This window comes from Camellia sinensis, chromosome 7 (assembly GCF_055761805.1).
Source record: "Camellia sinensis isolate YWXY chromosome 7, ASM5576180v1, whole genome shotgun sequence".
Lineage (NCBI taxonomy): Eukaryota > Viridiplantae > Streptophyta > Magnoliopsida > Ericales > Theaceae > Camellia > Camellia sinensis.
Window position 1 is genome coordinate 58981803 of NC_138967.1, and position 22372 is coordinate 59004174.

A 22372-nucleotide genomic window follows, 5' to 3' on the forward strand; every position below is an offset into this window, starting at 1 on the left:
AACACTGAGAAGTGAAAGAAGGATCAAACGGTACAGCGATAGTCCAAATCCCAAGGTTGTGTTCCCATCGTGGCACAGCCCGCAACCGGTCAGCCGTTTGGCAAGCTTTTCCAAGCAAGCCTCTAGCAAACCGTTCAGGAATAGCAAATGGTAAACGCTGTGACTTAGGCTCACTAATACAAATGCAAAGAAACACGTAAATGTAGATAAAACAACATATCATGAGTTCGAGTCAAGTTCTCTAAGTCCCCAGCGGAGTCGCCAGAAACTGTGGACTCGCCTTTTTCCGCGCCTTGCCTTTCAGAGAGGGCTTGAAAAGAAGGCCTCACAATTCGGACTCCCGCGGTTCTGAATCTAGTCTCACAAGTGCAATATGAAACTGATAAACACCAAAGAGTTCAAACCTTGCAAATCGTTTTGGAAAATCGATTTTAAATCAAATAATGCTAAAATTGGACTACTTTGCCAGATACAGAGTCGCCACCTAAATATTTTGTTTTGGGGAAATTTAGGAAACTTTGACTCATGCCAAAGGCCACGTGTCTGTCATCACCAAAGTTTCCTCAGCTCGGGAACTTGGGTACGAGAGGGGAAGGTCAGGAAATGAGCACCCCCGCTCGCTCTATCGAAGATCGGCCTCTACTAATCGTGATATGTTCTTTTATAAACATTATGTATTCTTGTTTCGGTTATTAGCTAACATTACTATGTGACGCACACAAGCAAGTATAGACTTGTCACAGGACTTGGAATAATTCAACTCATGTTTGTTTGCGAAAATGGTTTGAATTTGCCACCCTCAAGTGGGCTTCAAAGATGCAGATTTGCCACCGAACATAGTAGGTTTAAAACATTATTTTGCCACAACAAAGTGGGCTTAAAACGCACATTCATTGAATTGTTCCAATTCAAACAACAAGCCTTCATCCACAGGCATTCAAGCAATTTAGCATTTAAGCACATAGCCTCATGGCAATCATGCTAATCATGGCAATATGGCAATCACACTCATGCAAGTATGCTAAAGCATAAAACTCACTGAATACTCCAAGCCAAAACAGAAACTAGTTAGAAAAATGAATGATCCTAACTATACAAGATGCCTAATGCAACACATGCAATATGAAATTAATAGGCTCGACTACTAATATGGTATATGATCGATTTGAACAACATGCGATTAAACACGTATTCAAAGAAGATATTGAAATTGCAATGCAGTTTGAATGATGCGCTGAGTCTCGGTGCATTCAAGACAAATGAATGGATGCAAACATGCAAGCATAAGGTATGCTAATTACAACATGTCCCTAATCTAACCATCAAAAGAAATTAAATAAAAGGGAGAAAGATGTGGGTTGGAAGACATGCACACACGCACGCACACTTATTACAACATTATGCCCCTGCTAAGGAGGGTCTGAATGAATAAGCTAACTAGCTATGCTAATTCAGCTAACTATTACAAAACAAAACTAATTAACCAACTTATTCTAAGCTAATTAAATATTACAAAACAAAGTAAATTAACTAACTTATTCTAAGCTAATTAAAGCGATTAAATAATTAACTATCTAAGCTAATTAAATTGTTATAACACTCGCATGAATAAAGTGAATAAATGGCCTCAGGGCGAGGGACACATGAATGCTCGGTTGGCTTCCACCCGAAAATGCCATCGCATTGCCATTGAACACTTCTGTTTGCACATATTTGAACACCAACAGTGTTGCTAACTCCCAGAATGCCTCTGCTCCACCTCAGGAACACTTTTGAGCAATTTTTCATTGATGGCTGGTCGGCTACCAACGGTGGCCGTCGGCCACTGCTGGTGGTCAGTCGGCTACTCCTTTACTGAACTTCTCTTTTTGCTGCAACAGAGAGCAAACAGAGTCAAAGCAGTATATTCTCAAGGGTTGTCTATACTATTACTCTCTTTATCATTACACAAGCTCAAAGGAGTGCAACTCTTGGCCATCAAACCATCAACGAAGCATTTTCCATGCATGATGGCTAAGGAACCAAGCTTGTACAAGTTAATGAGTGCACAACAAGCCCAAAACAACCACCACCCTATCATGCATGATCAAGGGTGATGGTGACCAAGGAAAGTGGCACATTTCATCACTTTGAGTATGAAATGTCCCATTTTCCTTAGTGTTCGAATTCACGTCCTATCTGAACACATGCAATGCAACATGAAAGATGCTTAATCTTGCCTCGTTTACTTGTTCAATTTTATTTACTCATTTTAGTTACCGATCTATTCTTTAACCGGTTAAGTCCAAAGGTGTGTGCCTTCTAAAGCGAAAGAAGTGTCAACCAAGGAGTAGTTCAAGGTATGAGGGAAGCCGCATGCCGTTGGTAATGAACCCTCAAAAGAGGATTAAACCATTAAGCATGAGCCTCATTCTCAAGCTTAAACAACCCTAAGGTTAAAACAACCCTCAAACAAATGAAAAGTGAAGCAAAGAGGGAGGTTGTAGAGATTTTAAGTGCTGGAATTGGGCATGAAAAAGCATTAAAACATGCAACCAAGATACACAAATAATGCTCAAAGCCTAGAAACACTAAGCTATTAAAAGAAATTGCACCACAACTATACAATACAAAGCTCAAATGACCCAAACAGCCCAAAACAGAGCTAAAGCAAGTTAAAACAGAGGGAAAAATATGTTGGTCTAAAGCTAAGCTAGGCTAGAAAAGCATGCTAACATGTGAGGCTAACTAGGCATGCAATGAAGACACAAAGAGAGGAGGATAATCCCTCCAATTTTGGACTTGAAAACAAGGTTTTTACCACTAAAAAACCTCTGAGATTTAGTGGTTAAGAGGCCCAAAAAATTTGTTTTGAAAGTGATGAAAATATAGTACAAAAGCTTAACAAGCAAAGAGACAAGAAGGGTGGGCAACCCCCTAACTAAAATGAGGCTCAAACCACCACTTTTAGGTCTCAAAAATAGAGGTTTTTTCAATTCAATGCCAACCCTAAAACAGTACAAAAAGATGGCAAAACAAATACGAAAAACAAGCTTAAAGGGTAAAGGTTATACCTCTTGAAGGGAAGAGCGATTCTAGGCCACAATTCAAGCCAAAACCCACTTAAGGAGTTCCAAGAGAACTTCAAGCAACCTCAGCCCAAAGATGAACCACTTTGGTTAAGGGTTGATAGGTTAAAGTTTGAAGTATGCAAGCTTCTAAGCACAAAAGCTCAAGAGAGAGGGAAATCTAGAGAGAGAGGATTGTAGAGATAGATTTTAGAAAGAGAGACTCCCCAAATTTTATAACCTTCAAAACAATAGAGAATGGCCTCTATATATAGAGCTACAAGAGCTTAGGTCGAAAATATCAACAAAACAGACAGCTGGAGCATTTGGGAGACAGCTGGAGGAAAATATCTGCAAAATCTCACCATTTTGACACCTGTGGCCGGCCGGCCATCACCGGTGGTCGATGTCCATCACTGGTGGCCAACACAATGCTCCTTTGGCCGACACATGGTTGACAAGCTTCATTGGTGGCCGACAAGCAAAAACTTGTTTTTGGCCCAGATTTCAAATAGGCATATCTCCTTCATCTGGACTGCTTTGCAGGTCATTCTTGAGTCTAAGTTATAGCCCTGAAAGTGTTATTCCCAATGGTGGCAGCCTCACATCGAAATTCCAAGTGTAGAAGAAGATATGCTCATTTTAGTGAAGATTGCTCAGTTTCGGTTATAACCGGATTGATGCCTAACTGCAACCTGCCATATCTCCCTCATCTGGACTTGTCTTTAGAAGAATCTTGAGTGCAAAATGAAGCCCCAGAAGTCCACTTTCCAATGGTGGTGGCCTCATAGTTGAAATCCAAGTGTACAAAAGGATAGGCCTGTTTTAGCGAGGGCTGCTAGACTCTCTCTTAACGGTTCATGCCCAACTTCTTCCCCAACTAGGTTTCTTCCCTCTTCTCTAATTTTCTTCAACTCCAACCCTCTAAATAAGGTGTTTTGAAAGATTTTTCAAAAATTTCACCTCTCGTTCATGCATTTCCACTTTGTCCTTGCTCAGTTTACCGAAAAGCGCAACATTTAACGAAATGCGGGCCTCGGAACATCGTAGGAACTTTTTTTCAAAAATATGTTGAAAGAGAGGGTTTTAAGGTCTAAAATCATTTTGGTCAAAATCGTTTGGTTCCAAAAATGGGATGTGAGGTTGGGATTTGGAGCTCCTCTTGCCGAAGAAATCGAACCTTTGCATTGCATAGCCTTCACCATCAAGTAAGCAATCAGTGGCACCCAAGTCTTAAGGGAAGTCAAAAATGCGATGTCTACACAAGTGGCCTTTGGCACGAGTCATGGGTTTCCTAAATTTTTTCAAAAATAAAATATTTAGGTGGCGACTTTGTATCTGGCAAAGCAGTCCAATTTTGGCATTTTTTTATTCAAAATTGATTTTCCCAAAGATTTGTCGGATTTGGACTCTTTGGTGTTTTCCAATTTCACATTGCATTTGTGAGATTAGATTCAGAACCACGGGAGTCCGAACTATAGGGCTTCTGTTAAACTTCCGAAAGGGGGAGTGAAAAAGGTCGAGCTACAATGCGTTATTTTCATTTTGTGTTAAAGGTATTGTATGTAAATTTGTGTGTCGAACATGTTAGAGAAATGTCTCAATACCCTTGGCTTAGGGCTTGGAAATATGATTCATGTATTAGAAATGGGTGTATGTGATGGGTTGGGAGTGCAAGGAATGAAAGGTGATTGGGTTTTATGAACATGTTATCGAAAATGCGTCGTTAATATATGTTATTTATGAAATGAATGATGTAAAAGAAGAAAGAGAGAATGTTATGTATTGTTGACCAAATTGGACATTTTTTTGGAAAAGCATATATATAAGTTTACTTTGATTATAAACCATCACATTATTTATATTGCATGATATGAAGTATTCATGATCATAATTATCTGTATGTTGTTGTTTAGTATCACGTTGGGATCCGTACTGGGCTTTATGCTCATCCACATTACTAATTCTTTTTCAAGTACAAGTTGATAGGTGATGCAAGATCGGTGATCTTCCCTACATATTGGTCACAAAGCCTTTATTTGTTAGCGGAAGACTTTTATTGTATTAAGGGTTGAACCTTTTCTTTTTATGTAACAATGTAGCCTATGGGCAATTTATTTAATTATAATTCATGTTGCACTTCGTTGTATGTACAATTGAGAGAACTTTTTTGTAATTATGGATGTTAGTGAACATGTTCCGTACTGTATCAATGAAAATGGACTATAATAATGGATATTGGGTAATGGTAGTCGTGTAATAAAAATGGGGCGTGACGTTGACTGTTTTGTGATGTTAACAATTTTGAATATTCATATTGACACTAATTAATGTGCATGTGCATATAACAGATGTTGCCCTAAATTCTGCACAAAGAGGAATATAGAGGATTACCATATCAAAGACAGCAACATGCTAACAGAGAGGGGCACCTACATCCCACCGATCAAATATTACAAGCTTAATTAAATTGATGACAAGCACCAAGTTCTCAGAGAATCAGTTGAACTGCCTGAGGCAAACACCATTTTGGATATTATTTGATACATTGATGAACGCTAAGATCGACCACACCAAATGCATAAAGTTTGATGACGTCATCATACATGCGTCAAAAGCATACAAGCATACCAAAAACTATTTTGGATTTGATAGTTTTCTCCAATACAAAACCCATGATTTACGTACAAAACCAATGTATCCACTGCCAATGGATGTAAACTTCATATCTTTTGCAATTTTGTAAAAATATTAGAATTGAATTCGTTATTTTGGTTGTGCCTAATAAGGAACACTAGTATGTTGCCATAACATTTACTATTACAAAGTCAATGTCAATATTCAAATTTTATTGCTTTATAATTATGTACAATATATTAGCTTCATGCGACTAAACTAATTTATTTGATATTTTATTCATGATATTAACATTCACATCAATAATTTGATTGTACATAAACATATACTTCATGTTTGTGTACACACAAAAATGATAGTTTGTGATTATTGCAATGTTGATATTGTCATATTTTTAGAGATTATAAAATCAATGTGAACATTCACATTGTTTTAGTTGGTTTGTGGGCAATGCAGTTTTGATGTGAATTTTAATATCACCATTCCATAATAGTAATTAACACTTTGAAACCATGGTTTTATCTATATTCCAAAGTTCATATGAACCTCCACATCCGTATGTTCCAATGTGAACATTCACATCATGCTTGTATCCAAAATGAAAATTGAGACTTGTGGTTGTGTGATTTGATACAATATTAATGTGAACCTTAACATCACCTTGTCACAGTGATAATGAATACAATGAAAATATATTCTTAATTTAATATTATATGGGTGTGTAAATATTTACACTTTTTAATGATATGAACATTCATATCATTTGTATATTAGACACATTACCAATCTAAAAAAAATCATTGCTAAATTGAAATCCAACAACAAAAAATCAAAATCAATGGGCAACAACAAAATTAGAAATCCAAAAAATCTCAATATCTCAAAAAACAAAAAATTATCACCCACATCCTCTTCTTCATCATCTTCATCTTTGTCATTATCATTATTATCAACAATTCCAACAATTCTACCAATTTAAATCAAACCAAACCCACCTCATCTCTCTACAAAGAAAGCCTCATTACTGTACCGAAGACTTTACTCTTCACAATTCCAACCTTCATCTCTCAAACTTTCAAAGAAAATCGTCCACATAGAGTAAAACTACAACCATAACTAGAAATTGAAATTGAAATTGAAATTGAAAGAAAACAACCTCACTGAAGCTTGCCATTGCCTCTATCTACACCGATTGTGACTGTCGTACCACCATTGATTTTGATTGGATCAAACTTGATTTGACATTCGATGAAGAGATGAATACGATCTCATAATCGCATCCCACTCATCACTGCCTCCATCTCTACCAATTGTGACTGTCGCGCCATCGTCGATTTCAACTGGATCAAACTTGAATCGACATCCAATGAAGAGATGAATACGATCTCATAATCGCATCCCACTGAATCTCCAGCAAACGGTGATATCATGCAAAATTGCCAAAACATAAAGAGCAAAAAATGGAAAACATACATATCAAAATGAGCAAAATATGAAAAACGTGTTTATCTTATTTTGTGTGTAATACATATGAACAAAGTAAAATAAGGGTCTAATAGTTCAACAAAAAGTCTAAATCAGGAAAAAACTGCCTCATAGAATAAAAGTATAAATATATGGGATTAACTAGGCTGCAATGATAGTTTGTGGACTTATTAGAATAGAACACCTCTAAAAGAGATTTATAAATAAATCTCCCTTTTTTAGAAATTAAGCAGTCAAAATTGCCTTCAATAATTTTGGATAAATAGATTTCAATAATTTTGGATAAATAGATCTCAAAAAAATATATGGAATAAAAAAAAATCATCCAAGACAATTTAAAATCTCATAACTTGAGTTATAAATATCTGTTTTTAACGAAATTAATGTCTGTAGATTTTTTTTTTAAAGATCTATCCATCCAAAATTGCCAAAGATGGTTTGGAACGCTTGTTTTAAAAAAATATTGTTTGGCTATTTTGATTAATCGAAAAATCAATCTACTATTTTTGTTTTGAAATTTATATCCAATATTGATCTTGTTTAGCAAATCTTGAAAAGACAAATTTGTATTAATTTGATTAAAAACAGATTTGTAGAACTGAGATTTTAAAATCTTTAGGACAAAATACATATAAAGAGCAAAAATATCAAAAATTGTCCTTATTACCATATGTTTAAAATTAGAGTAAATTTGTGATAAATCCAATCTAAGGAGGTTGTAAGGCACTAGGTCCAGTGAATATTTTGTTATAAGTGAGAGATCCACCTTTTGTGAAATAGTTTGGTGAGAAATATTTTTTCTTGTTTTCAATGACATTTTGTTTTCAATTTTATCCCTTAATTTATCTGTTGACTTTCGTTGACTATATGTTCAATTTTTTTTGCTATTTGTTCAAAGTATTTCCTATTTGTTCAAATTTTTTACCTATCTATTAAAAAAATTTCCTATATGTTCAAAATTTTTGTCTATTTGTTCAATTTTTTCCCCGATTGAATTTCACAAAGCTTATTTTTCTTATCTGTTGAATTTCACAATCCTATTTTTTTCTATGTCATGCCCCAAAATAATTAACATAAAACCCAACTCATAGTAGTAAGTCAATTGATCAATAATCTGATATCTTCCATTCATTTTATCTTTGATCATTACAAAATGTGACATACACAATATACATTCATAAATCCAAGATTTTGAATCTATAGCATATGACATCGATATAGGAATAGAAAGGAAATTAATATCAAATAAAGAAATATCCTAATAGTTTACAACTTTCCAAGATAGTATTTGGTTACAACAAAATGAGTTTCAACTTAATACCAATAAAGCCTGAGGCTTAAACAAATAATTACATCAAAACATAACCAAAAAGAATCCTTAAGCTCTAAGTCCTCCCAAGCTACGTCCTTGGCGGAGGCATATCATTAGCACCTGAAAGTTGTTTCCTACATAGGCTGAGCCAAAGCCCAGTAGAGATATCCTAACACAGTATATAAATCGTAACAAAATCATAAGGTGAATGCACAATGCATGCCATTTTCCAAACATTTTCCGTTTTCTATCTCAAAACTATGCAATGCCAGATTATAGATTAATTCATGAAAAATAATCATTTTATATAGAAAATAGGGCAGTGGATACAACACACTGGGAATCTTTAAGTACGTGTCTGCAAATAGGCTATACAAGCACTACCAAAGCTATTTTACTGGTACTAATCGAAAGGATTGGCACTTAACCGCGTAGGTTTCTGGACTTTCACTAAGGACATACAAGCTAACATAACCAAACCACAACTACACCCCCTAACCAAATTCACCATGGTATTCACCCATTTTTCTTAAAAATCGTTACATTTACAATGCTTAATGTATAATGATGCTCAATCCACAATGGATGAGAAATTAGTTTTAATTCAACCTAATCCTCATGCAATGGCTACAACATTGAAGACTATCCTCCACCAATAATCCCAAACAGATATTTTTAAACAATAAATAAATTCAAATCACAAGGTACATTTTCATTAATTCGTATGGGTGTGATAATACATATATAACTCTACTATCATCATCAACATTATCATTATTCTAATTTCACAATATCCAACATCATTTTTCCATATCCTTTTTATAATTTCAATTATCCAAAATTAGGGCAAAAACCCCCATTTTCTTTCCAAAAATCAATTTTGAGAAAAACTTTCTACCATTTCAACACAACTCATCCACAACTATATTTCTACAATCATTTTCAAGAATCAATTTGGAAAACCCCTCTTTTGATTTCAAACCAAACCCTAAGTTTTACCAAAATCTCCCAAACACATAACCTTTTTGAAAAGACAAATAATTAAGCTAAAACTCATGAAAAGAGTCAAAGAAATCCCTATCTCAAAAAAGAAGACACGAAAGAAAGATCGGTAGAACTTGACAGTATCGAAAATGCTAGATGCTCTGATCAAAATGAAGCCCTCGACGTACTCAAAGTTTTTCTCTAAAGGAGTAGGGTGAGGAAATGTACGGATTGATAGTATTTGGGATAAAAGTTCAAGAACTAGAGAGAGAGAGGAAGTAGATCTGGGGTGTTATAAGGTTTAGAGAGAGAAAGAGATGAAAAAGTGAGCAAAAAGGTCTTCCTCTCAAGCTGATATACACATAGACCGCTCGAGCGAAGGAATGGTCGCTCGAGCGACAGACACAATAAGTGGCACCGTTGGAGCGACCAAAACCATCGCTCGAGCGCACAAAGACCTCTTTTTAGTAGTTCAGACCTGTAAAAGTTCGCTCGAGCACAAGAAAGATCGTTTGAGTGAAGAATACAAACTCTTAGTAGTTTTGCAGACTGTAAAAGACTGCTCGAGCGCAAGAATGGTAGCTCGAGCGAACAAGCAGAAATCTGGGCAACAACTCTTTGAAAACTAACCTCCCAACCTGTTTCAAATACAACCAAAACTTCCAAGAGCCAAACTCAATAAACAGCAAGATGAAAGTGAGTTGAACAACAGTCAAATATGCGGGTTCTCGGATCCAAAGCAATTAAAAAGGGTCGGGGTTGAAACCAGAATCGTTATATTCTATCTGTTTAATTTTTTAATTTTTATCTATTTAAATTGTGATATAACAAAAAAAAAAAAAAAATTCTAATCTCATCCTCCCCAAACCCTAACACGTTTAATATTTTCTATCTGTTTTTCAACAAATCTTAGCTAACCCAGATCCAAATCCAGATCTAGACAATTCTAGGAATCCAAATCTAAATCAGAGCCATTTCTGTAGAATGAATCAAATCAAATTTCATCAAACCCTAATTTCAAACCTTAATTTCATCAAATTCTTCAATTTTATTGAATTCAAACACGCGTGCATGCATGTATACACACATATAGAGGAACACACACACACACACACACACACACACACACACAGAGAAAGTTTCCCTTTATTTGTTCAAATATCTGTCCAAATTTTATTATCTGTTCAATTTTTTTTAACTATATGTTTAATTTTATTATCTGTTCAATTTTATTATCCTTTTCGTCCAGATTTTATTATCTAAATAGATTTATCATATTATCTATTTAAATTTTGAACAGATAATTTGTTGTAATTTGTTTCATCATCTTTTTAAATTTTGAACATATAATTTGTAGCAATCTATTTCATCATCATCATCATCATCATCAACAATAATAACAACAAAAGAAAAAAAAAATAGATATACAGATCATCAACAATAAGAAACCCAATCAAAAAAATAAAAATAAAAAATCCTACTAATCTATGTTGGATCTATGTTCAAATCTAACAAAATTCCTACTATCTATTAAAAATCTAACAGATTCACCAACCACAGATCTGAGATCGTCGGCCACATAGATATCAGATTTAAGCACTATGAAATTCAATTAAATTTAATCCAAGCAAATTAAAGCAATCTCAAATTGAAAATACACACACATACACACACAGAGAGAATTTGTAGAGAAACCCTAGATTGCTGAATAAACGAAGTGGTTTTGACTTGTAGAGCGTGAAGTTCATGACTCTTGTGTAAATATAGATAAAACACAAACCCTAAATAGAACGACGACTATGAATGTTTCGGGAAGAGAGAGACAAAGACAAGGACAAAGAGGCAGAGAGAGACAGAGGCAGAGAGAGACAAAGACAGATAGATAGAGGAGCTCAGATTTGTCAATCGTAGCTTCATCTTCTTCAACGTTGATCTTTTCCAGATCTGTTTGAATATGGATCTCGTAGCGGCAAAGAAGGGCGGTAGAACAACGACGGAAGAGCGCGACGGCGGAAAAGAAATGACGCAGAGGAAAGAGAGAGCTAGAGAGAGAGAGAGAGATTGTTTGTAAATGAGAGATAGGATCTATCGTGTATATGATATTAATAGGGGTATTTTGGTCCTTTTATCTAAGCTTGTAATTTTGGACAAATAGCGGTTTGACTTTTGACCAAACAAAATTGAGAATTGGATTTATGAACTGAATGCCCTTAAAATTACCAACCAAGAACTGCCACACGTGTGTTTCTTTTTTTTTTTTTTTTTAGATCAAGAAGAAAGTCTTCATTGTAAAATCGATAAAAAAAAATTAGATCAATTTGACACAGTAGTATCAAGAAATCTCAAAGAGAGACAAACAACTTCCATAGAATGAAGGATCCAAGCCTTCATAGATGAGGACAAAAGACACAAAGAGAGGAAACAAACCTCCACACCGAAAGGATTATTGCATCAACAAACTAAAAATTAAAATAAAAAAAATCATACAGAAAAAAACACCCTATCCAAGTAGCTACTGAACTCATCCAAAACGACACTACTCTAGAGCTTTCAACTTAAAATTTGAAGATCCCACATCCGCTGGTCAAAATATAACATTGAAGTTGAGGTAATTACCTAGTGTGAAACAAATGTAGTATTCAACGTCGATTTTCAGACTATGAAAAGATTTTAAACCAGATCTTAAAGTTTTGAGCTTGAGAGTGAAGAAGGTAAAGTTGTGATGACTGGACTGATGAGGCAAACATTAGAGAAGGATCAAAGGAAGGACAAATGAGAGGAAAGAGATATCGTAGAGGTGTGGGAACCACCGCCATCTCCCTCTTCCCTGACAAGAACTTTCAGAGAAAAAAATAAGAGAAATTTTTAGGGTTTTGCCTCTTTCTCGTCATGTATGCGTTCTTATAACCATCAAAAATCAAAACTTAGATCTAATGTCTAACACGCTTATCAACTTGAATTTATCGATAATTTTTTCTAATTAAAAATTTTAAAATTTTAAAAAAATCTCTAAATATAAAAAATATATATTAAGAAACATTATTACAAGTAAAGATTATTGCAGGGAATTCATCCGGACAAAATTCTAGCATTTTTTATGAACTTGGGCAAAGTTTCATACTATGAATCTGTGGAGGTGTTCTCGAATCTATTTTGATAATTTAAACCGTTCATATTATAGAGTTTATCTAGTAAATTATATATGAAAAAATTTAAATTAATTAAGCATCTATAACCAATAATATGATCATATTTATATTTAAAAAAAAATAATAATCAACATTATTTTAATAATTTTAAAAAAAAAAAATTATGGTACGCGAACATGACACAAACTTAAATCGGAGCGTCGCATCCAATTTTTATAGGGAGGAGGGTGGGTTGGTACCCAATTCAAGGGGTGTGGGGGTTAGGTTGGAGTGGGAAGTAATAATTGGTCAGACATGAAAGGTGGATGGTGGAGAGACAGACAACAGAGCGTGTGTGTAGTTGTTGTACTAGGCTCCTATTTTGAGGGTTTAAAGATCTTTTCACTTGCTGCTTCGTCTTGCAGTCTACAGTCTCTTCACTTTCAAGCCACCTTCAAAGCCCAACTCTCATCACTTTTCCAAATTGTTAGGAGTAACAACAGGACCCCAAAAACCCAAAGAGCTACAACATTGATAGAGATAAGAGTAAGTTCAAAGAAATCAAACAATGGAAAGGAAAGAAGCAGAAGTAGCAGTAGTAGTAGAGAACAAGCAGATCATATTCAAAGGGTACATAGAGGGAATTCCAACTGAGTCAGACATGGAGTTGAAGCTTGGTAACAAATTCAAGCTCAAGGTTCCTTCAGAAGAGGAGGAGGGGGGTTGCAATGGTGCATTGGTGGTTAAGAATCTCTACCTCTCTTGCGATCCTTACATGCGCGGTCGAATGCGCCACTTCTTCGGCTCCTACATCCCTCCTTTCGTCCCCGGTTCGGTAATTATTTTTATTATTATTGTTCTGATTTTCTCATCGATCAATCAATCCAAATCCATGTTGTTTAACCCATTAACATTAATAACATGTGTTTAATTTGTATGATTACTCATTCAATTTCCTGCTAATATATCGATTTGTATGATCAATTTCATGGATTTGCACTGTCAGTTTGATACTTTTGCTACGACATTTTTCGTTTTTTTGTATATTTGTGAAATTGGGTAACTCTATTAGATTCTGTTTGGATCATGGGTGAGAAAAGAAAAGAAATGATTGTGGTTTGAAGAATGAGTTTTTCATTATTATGAGTGGAATTTCTTTTTGTTTCTTGGGCAATTTTACACTTCATTTGGATCATAGCTTAGGGCGAGAAATAGATAAAAAAAAATTATTGTGGTTTCTCGTCTAGGTGAGAAAAGAAAAGAAATAATTGTGTGCTGTCACCACTATGTTTGGATGAGTAAGAAAGGAAGGTATGTAAGAGAGGATTACAAGTAAGATTTCTTGTTTTTTTTTTTTTTTCCCTTTTCTTTTTCCATTAATATTTTAAGGGTCAATATTGATATTATAAATATTTTATAACCAATCAACTTGTTTCTCACCAAATCTCACCACTTTTGTGAGAAATAAAATAGGCTTAGTGAGAGATTCTCTTTCTCACAATTTGTCATCATTTCTTACTATTTCTCACTGTAACTTACCAACCAAACATGAGAAAAGAGTTACATTTCTCAAGATTTCTTACTATTTCTCACTCAACTTACCAACCAAACATGAGAAAAGAGTTCTATTTCTCATAATTTCTTATCATTTCCCACCAAATCACTCCATCCAAACGGAGTGTTAGTATTATAGAAATACACAATCACTCAGTTTCTCAGTAATCTATTTTAGAGTTCTCTTGCTCTCTATTTCTTGTTATTTTTCACTATTTTTTACTTAAACTAAAAAACCAAACTTGAGAAAAGAGTTCTCTTTTTCTTCGTTTCTTATCATTTCTCATTAAATCAAATTATCCAAATGGACTGTTGATGCCAGTATTCTCACTATATAATATATATGAATTTCATCATAATTTCATACACAATTGTCACTGTGTGCCACCCTCCACAATTGCATAATTGCTGGTGTATTTTGGTGAAGGTGATAGAAGGGTTCGGTGTTTCCAAAGTTGTGGATTCTGATAACCCGAATTTCAAACCTGGTGATTTCGTCACAGGGATGACAGGTTGGGAAGAATACAGCTTGATCAAAAAACCAGAACAGTTGAGAAAGATCCAGCCCAATGATATCCCTCTTTCGTACCATGTGGGCCTTCTTGGTACACTATCTTTCTTGTTTCAAAATCTTGCCATCTACATAAAGTTGTAGCATGATTTGATTGCTTATATTATCCAACTGCAGGGTAGCTATTTGCACTCACAAACATGTATGTAATAATAGTTCAATTTCCGTCACATGTGAAGCACACACCTAAAGACATACCAAAAAGGAGGAAATTCAACTCAATTCGAGTAGTGTGTACATTATGTAAACAATCTGAACTAAGGTGCTTCTCATTCATTGAAAATGCTTTTGCCTAGCTTGTGCTGCCTTGTCTTGCTTGAAGCAAGTCCCTGTTGCGGTACCTCATGTTGCTTCAATGGCTGCCCTGATCTCTTATGTCTTAACCCTTAAGTTTAGATATGGTCTTATCAACAAGAATTTGTTATATTAATGCAGTACTTTTAGGATCAAAACATCCTTGCAATTCTATCACCAACTAGTAAAGATTGCCAATTCAATAGTTATAAAGTCATTAAAATTTAATCAGTCGGCTTGACCAACATAAAACCTTTTTCTATAACCATGATCCTTTTTTCCCGACTCTTTTCTAGAGGGAGTCCCTGACATATAGGATCACTCCTAGTAGTCAGTCTCTTTAGATCTTCATAATATGTTTGTTGGCTCTCGTAACTTCCCTTTCTACTTTAGACCAGTGCACAAGGCTCCGACATGCAGCAATTTCTAGGAGAGGTATTAGGTAGGTAGCCTTACCCCCACTTTTTAACTTCATCTTGTTTTTATTTTTACTTTTTCTGAGGAGGTTGTTTCTCGTGACACGAACCCACACCACAATGTTGCAAAGTGGATAGTATTTGTCATTGCTCTAATTCATGACCTCTAATTCTTATTGACATAAAACACATTGTTATTCTATGGGTGGTGCTAATGCCGCAAATGCAAAAATTGGATCCACTCAATTTTTAACGAAGGACAAAATTGCTCTTGAATAATCAGACAACTTAATTTTTCTTCCATATCGTATTCTCTTGGCATGGCTAACTCCCGCTCTCTTCATCTTCCTTTCTCACCCTGTGGCGTCTCTCCTCTCTCACCCTATCTCTTCCTTTCTCATCCACTACTGACTTTTGTTTTCTCTTTCTTCTTTCTCTCTCTCGCTAAAGATCCATCCATTCTCCTCTCCCCCTAAACCAATCTCTCTCTCTCTCTCTCTCTCTCTCTCTCTCTCTCTCTCTCTGTCTCTCAGTATTATTCTCTCATCAACAATGTCCTAATACCCAAAGTTTAGAGGCAGATGCATGCCTACACCCGTCTCAGTATTGCTGCCTCAGAAAACTTCCTTTAGAAAACATTAACACAACATCCATTGATTTTGCTTGGCATCTTGGTAATACTTGATACATGCTTGGCTTGATGTCTATTATATATGTAGAGCTATCAAGCTTTGATCGTTCAGTGTTCTGCTTTTAGTGAGGACTAAATGGTCGTGTGGCAACACGTATGATGTCATCACCACCGTTCACTGTGTTGCAGTGATTGAGTTGGAGGTCTATTCTTTATTTGATGCTGGAAGGGGGATAGACAGTGCAGTGGAAGTCAGCAAGAGGGAGAGGGAGCGAGATTGTTCACTTTTGACGGGGACAGTGGTGGTGAGGGAGGATAGAGATAGACTAAGAAGCACGGATACGAACACGTGACATGACATAGACACGACATAGACACGTAAATTTCCAAAAAATGCAGGACACGTGCAAAAAATATAATTTTATATATTTATTAGATGTCGTATTTTTAAATGTTTAATATGTATTTTATGTCAGATATTTAATTTTATCAAATTTATCAACTTTAGGTATGTTATTTTAGTAAAAAAAATTAAAAATCTTAATTTTTTTTTTAAAAAAAATAGTCCTCAACGTGTCCTCAGCATGCGTGTCCTTACATGTCCACAGCTTGTCCCAGTGTGTCTGCAGCATATCCGGCGCGTGTCCGTGTCGGACACTCGTACGTGACCTCCGGAGAGGTGTCCGTGCTTCATAGGAGATAGATCAGTCGGCTTGCCTGATGGATGGAGAGCAAATAGTCACCAATTACAACAATGATGGGTCATTGGACTAGTGAGAGAGAGAGGGCATGGGTAAAAAAAAACAAGTGATAGTGGATGTGCTGATTGGCCTTGGTGGTTGGTGAAGAGAGTGAAACTGGAGTAAAAGAATGAGAAGTCGACAAAGGAGGAGAGAAAGAGTGAGTCGTCTCATTGGTTTAATGGTAAATTTGTCTCTAAAATGAAAATTGCGTGGCTGTAGCTTTTTTATTCGTGGCATTAGCACCACCCTTAGTCTGCCTTCATAATTCATTAGTATTTGCATTTTTAAATTTATCTGACCAGATTTGTTTTCCTTTTTTTTTTTTCATGTTAAATTTGACTTGAGTTGGTAAAACCTAATTGCTCTGTGGTTTCAAATATGAACTTGTTTCATATCACTTCTTTTCTTTGGCTAGCGGTCGGGTGAACCCTTAAACTGGAACAAACAGAGCAGCATCTACATTTGTCCCATTAACTTTTTTTTCTGAAGAAATAAACTTGACATACCTTAACTGCTTTGCGCATTTGTCTATGACAGTCATATAATATTGTTTCATATTTCTCAACCTTTAGTTACCTCGATGAAACAGTCATGTAACTCAATTTTGCACAGGTATGCCAGGTTTTACCGCTTATGCTGGATTTCATGAGGTTTGTGCCCCTAAAAAAGGAGATTATCTTTTTGTCTCTGCTGCATCAGGAGCCGTTGGTCAGCTTGTAGGCCAACTCGCTAAGCTACACGGATGCTATGTAGTTGGAAGTGCTGGCACAGACCAGAAAGTAAGTTTCTTTTCACGCTTGTCTGAGCGAAAACCATTTATTGGAAAATAACAGACAATGTTTTCTATGGTCAACGAAAAACAAGTTTATTTGAGTGGAAAATGTTGGCCACTTTTAAAATGTGAAAAATGTTTTTCCAACTAAAGTTTTACCAATGCCACGACATTACCATCACTGCCATTACTTCCGCCATTACCATCACCACCGCCACCTCCACCTCCACCTCTGGCCCGCTGCCACCACCACCACCAATATAACCATTAGTACATTAATTTCAAGAACGCAACCAAACCTAGGAAACCGTTTTCTAGGAAAAATATTTGTTGGAAAAAGTTTTTCATAGAAAATGTTTTCTGCTGAAACAACGAAACATTAGTGCATCTTTGTAGTAAGCTAGGCTGTTTGATTATTAACTGCTGTTCTTCAAACTGACAAGAAATATAATTTCTTGAATGGGGGCATATTAGGTTGATCTTCTGAAGAATAAGCTTGGGTTTGATGAAGCTTTTAACTACAAAAAAGAGACAGACCTTGATGCAGCATTGAAAAGGTCAGTAAGAGTTCTTTCAAAAAAGTAAGTTGTATGGTAATATTTATGTAAACTAAAGGGTCTAGCCAGAAAAGATGATTTACAATGTTCTAGCACACTAGAGAGTATAGATTGAACTACACTTTCAGATAGCTTTATATTATGCGTTGCCTGAGAGAAATTATTTTGTGATCGAATTTTTCAGTAGGCTCTTTCATGCAACTATTATGTGTCTTCCTGTTAATTCATCATTTTACTGTTGGACTGTCTCTACCTCTCCTGCACCCCTATCCAATGGGCACTAAATTGGGCTTACTTTTTTTAATTGATTCCACAACAATTATTTTCCTCCGCAAATATTATCTTAGGTTCCTTGGTGAAATTATTTTGGGTGCTTACCATACAAACATGCTGACAGACACACATGTATAGAACAAATATAATTTTATTTTATTTAGGTATAAATTATTAAGCCCACTTTTGATGCCACGGGGACAAGGTAGGAGGTATCAACCCTATCAATATCAAAATTCAATTGGAAACAATGATTGCGTATTCGCATGAATTACTTCAAGATAAAAGCATGAAGAAACTGGTAGTTTTGCTTTTACCTTCAACCCTTAATCTTCAGCATTTTGACTCCTCAATTACTGCTCCGTTTGTTTAAATGGAAAATATATTCTAGAAAAAAATTTATGTATTAACGAAACGCAACGGACATGAGAATTCTAATAACGTAATTTACACACAGAATTCTAATATCATCTTTGGTTGGCATGACCACCACCATCCTACTTAGATACGTAGATCCAAATGGAGACATCAACAAATTACCTACAGCATCGAGTAAAGAGGAATAATGGAAGCTAAGAAATCATGATGCCAACCAAAGATGTTATTAGAATTCTGTGTGTATATAGTGCAATGGTGAAAATAAAATTTCACTCCACCTTCTATAATTGACCATGACAAGTTCATACAAGTGTGTGCTACATACATATATTGTTCATTTATCCTTTTCTTAATAAGCATAAGGCTTTAGTATCAATTCTATCTGCACATTGCAGTTACTATAAGAAACGTCACAATCATCTTGATATATGGAAATATTAATCATTTTTATGAGCGAGCCAAACAATGGACAATGTTTCCTGGCGTTCATTTTCATGGTTGCAACCAAACATGAGAAAACGAATCATTTTTCTAGAAAATGTTTACATTTTTTGCCAAAACAAATGGAGTGTAAAGGGAAAAAAGTCCAAATCTGTTGTTCTTTCTATAACTTCCCATATAATTGATGAAAATTGGAAAGACAAATGAAATGTTCAAGTATTCAACGTGAATTATAACAGCATTTGAAGGTTCAAATCCATCATTTGGAATGATTATGTACAAAAAGGGAGTTGGGTTGAACCTGGTGGATGGGCTTTTACCTAAATTTAAAAAAAAAAAAAAAAAATTAAAATTAAAATCATGCTCTCTTTCTTTGTCTAGTAAATTTCTGTTGAAATATTGATAAATAAATACTCGGTGAGCTGCAACCTCCCTAGCATGGCAAGTTTATTTATTTCATTTTTTTGGTTTAGTCCCTAATTGAAAAACCAGAGCCACATTATTTACTCAAAAAAAGAAAGAAGAAAAAAGAAAAAAAACCAGAGCCACATTGGTTAATCTAGATATTGGAAAGGAAAAATGCTAGAGGTCTCACATGGGCGTGGGACCCACATGTGGGTCCCACACCAATGGGAGACATATGGTAGAACATTTGGGATATCAAACATTACTCATTGGAAAGTTGTATAAAAAATTCTCAACTAAATTTTTTATTTTGTTTTTCCTAGATTCTGCAAGTTATTATGTTGCTACAGAGGTTTCATCATCTTCTTGGTTATTTAATACACAGGTTCTTTCCGAAAGGCATTGATATATACTTCGACAATGTAGGCGGACCTATGCTTGATGCAGCACTTACAAACATGAGGATCCATGGCAGAATTGCCATTTGCGGGATGGTATCTGAGCAAAGCTTGTCTAATCCCCGAGGGATTTACAACGTGTTCAATCTCATATCCAAGCGCATAAGGATGCAAGGATTCCTGCAGAGCGATTACTTGCATTTGTACCCACAGTTTTTGGAAGATGTGATTAGTTACTACAAGCAAGGGAAGATTGTTTACATTGAAGATATGAATGAAGGGTTGGAAACTGCTCCGGCTGCATTTGTTGGGCTATATTCTGGGAAAAATGTTGGTAAGCAGGTCATTTGTGTTGCTCGTGAATAATGTTATTCTTGCATAGCATAGTTGTACACTGGGAAAATTGTTGGTAAGCAGGTCGGTTGTGTTGCCGGTGAATAATGCTCTCTTTTCTTGCATAGCATGGTTGTACACTGGTGACAGTTGGGAATTCTGTTTTGGGTTTACAATTTATTATGCTTATTATGACACTTTTCTTGAACTTTCTATTTATTAAATATTGACATAACTCAAATTTGTGGTTTTTGATAATTTTATGTTTTCTTCCATTATTTTCCTATGTATCAAAAAATTAGTATAATTAGTTGTTTCTTATTTAGATTAGGTTTTATTTTATTATAAATAACATTGCAGGTCTTAAAACAAAACAATTTTATCAATGATATTGAGCCCAATTTGATCTTTTTTGTTTTTTCCCCTTCTTTTCTAGTAGAATTCAATTCTTGAATTTTGATGTCTCTGCAGATAAATAAATAAATAAAGAGACAACTGAATTTTGTGTGTGAAAAATGGCAGATGCAATCCACCAACATTGATCAATACAGCTTATCAGTGCACTAGTCTTTAAACTCCAAATCTCTTTACTATTTCTGTTGAGAGGAGCTTCATTTAATTTGTAAATCTTATAGATGAAAAAAAAATAAAAAAAATAAAATGAATATGGCTAGTAAATTTAGAAGCTAACACTTGCAGGCTGAACAATAATAATTATAAAAAAAAGTGAAAATGAAGTTTAATAGCCCAACCCAATTTAACACTTGAAACTCAATGTATCCCGCAAAAATAAATTCAATTTCATGCTCGCATACACGCTGGCACCTTTTCCTTAATTTTTATTTAATAAAATATTCTATGCGGATGTTTATTAAGTCAACTCTTTTCTATGATGTTTTTGACATGGGACAAGCTATAAAAGCAAAAACAAACAATCTAAGAGCAACTCGAATGATTGTGACAAATGCCTTGCCAAATACCTTGTCAAAAAATGACAAAATCAAATTTGACTTAAAAGTTAGCAAAACTATCTATTGTCACATCTGCTTTCTTACCATAATCTAACTGTTTTTTCTTTATCAAATTTCTAAACTATTTACAGAAAATTTTTATTAACATAAATTGGTCTGGAATTTTATTAACATGAATTGGTGCACCGAGTGAACCAGTCTAATTTGGAGATAAGACAAAGAAGAAACAAACAAAAAGGCATGGAGATTATAGAGGATCTTGCAGAGGGCCATTCAGTGGCTGGGCAAAAATTAAGCCAAGCAAATGGCCAGGATGTTGCAAATGTAGGCCAATTAAAGGAAATGAATCAGACCCCACTAGGATCTGATTGGTCAAAAAAAATTAATTTTTTTTTTCATTCAATTGCTACCCCATGTGGAGGTAGGGGTGCTGGGGGTTACCCCCACTGGGGGTCCCCGCAGAACTGCCAATTAAATAGCTTTTTAGTACAACTAATTTTAACCCAGATTAAGAAGGCTTTGTCATGCCTTCAAGGGAAAGAATACTAGGAATGGCAACTGGCCGGGGTGGGGAAGCGGATCACACTCCTTGTCCCCAATCCTCGATTGTGAAAATCTCCCTAGCCCTGACCCCGATCCCCGACGGGGAACCTACCATCGTCCCCATCCCCGCGCTCTATCGGGGATCGGGTTTCCCCGACCCTGGAAATTTCCCAGTCCAAATCTGTTCAACAACACCATCAACAACATCATCATCATCAACAACAATAACATCATTATCATCATCCCCAATTGTTTCATTTTCAACATCAACATATCAACAAAATCATCAGCAGATCATAAACCGAAAAAAAATGGATAGATACAAACAGACATATATGTATACATGTATACACAAACAGATCTGAGATCTGTGCATCTGTGTCAGAGAGAGAGAGAGAGAGTGGATGATCGGCATCATCAATAGATCCACTAGCAAAAAAAAAAAAAAAAAGGACAGATACACACACAAATACATGTATACATACATATACAAGCAAAT

The 22372-nt window shown here is 35.3% G+C and overlaps 1 protein-coding gene across 1 annotated transcript; it reads left to right on the plus strand.

The window, feature by feature from the left end:
• Positions 1–12774: 12774 nt before the first annotated feature.
• On the plus strand, positions 12775–20600 carry LOC145795120 (2-alkenal reductase (NADP(+)-dependent)-like). The gene is made up of 5 exons (XM_082878004.1): positions 12775–13428; positions 14575–14752; positions 17415–17581; positions 18049–18131; positions 20014–20600. Exons 1-5 carry the CDS (start codon positions 13162–13164, stop codon positions 20390–20392), a joined length of 1074 nt encoding a protein of 357 aa, XP_082734130.1. The 5' UTR covers positions 12775–13161; the 3' UTR covers positions 20393–20600.
• The last annotated feature ends 1772 nt before the right edge of the window (positions 20601–22372 follow it).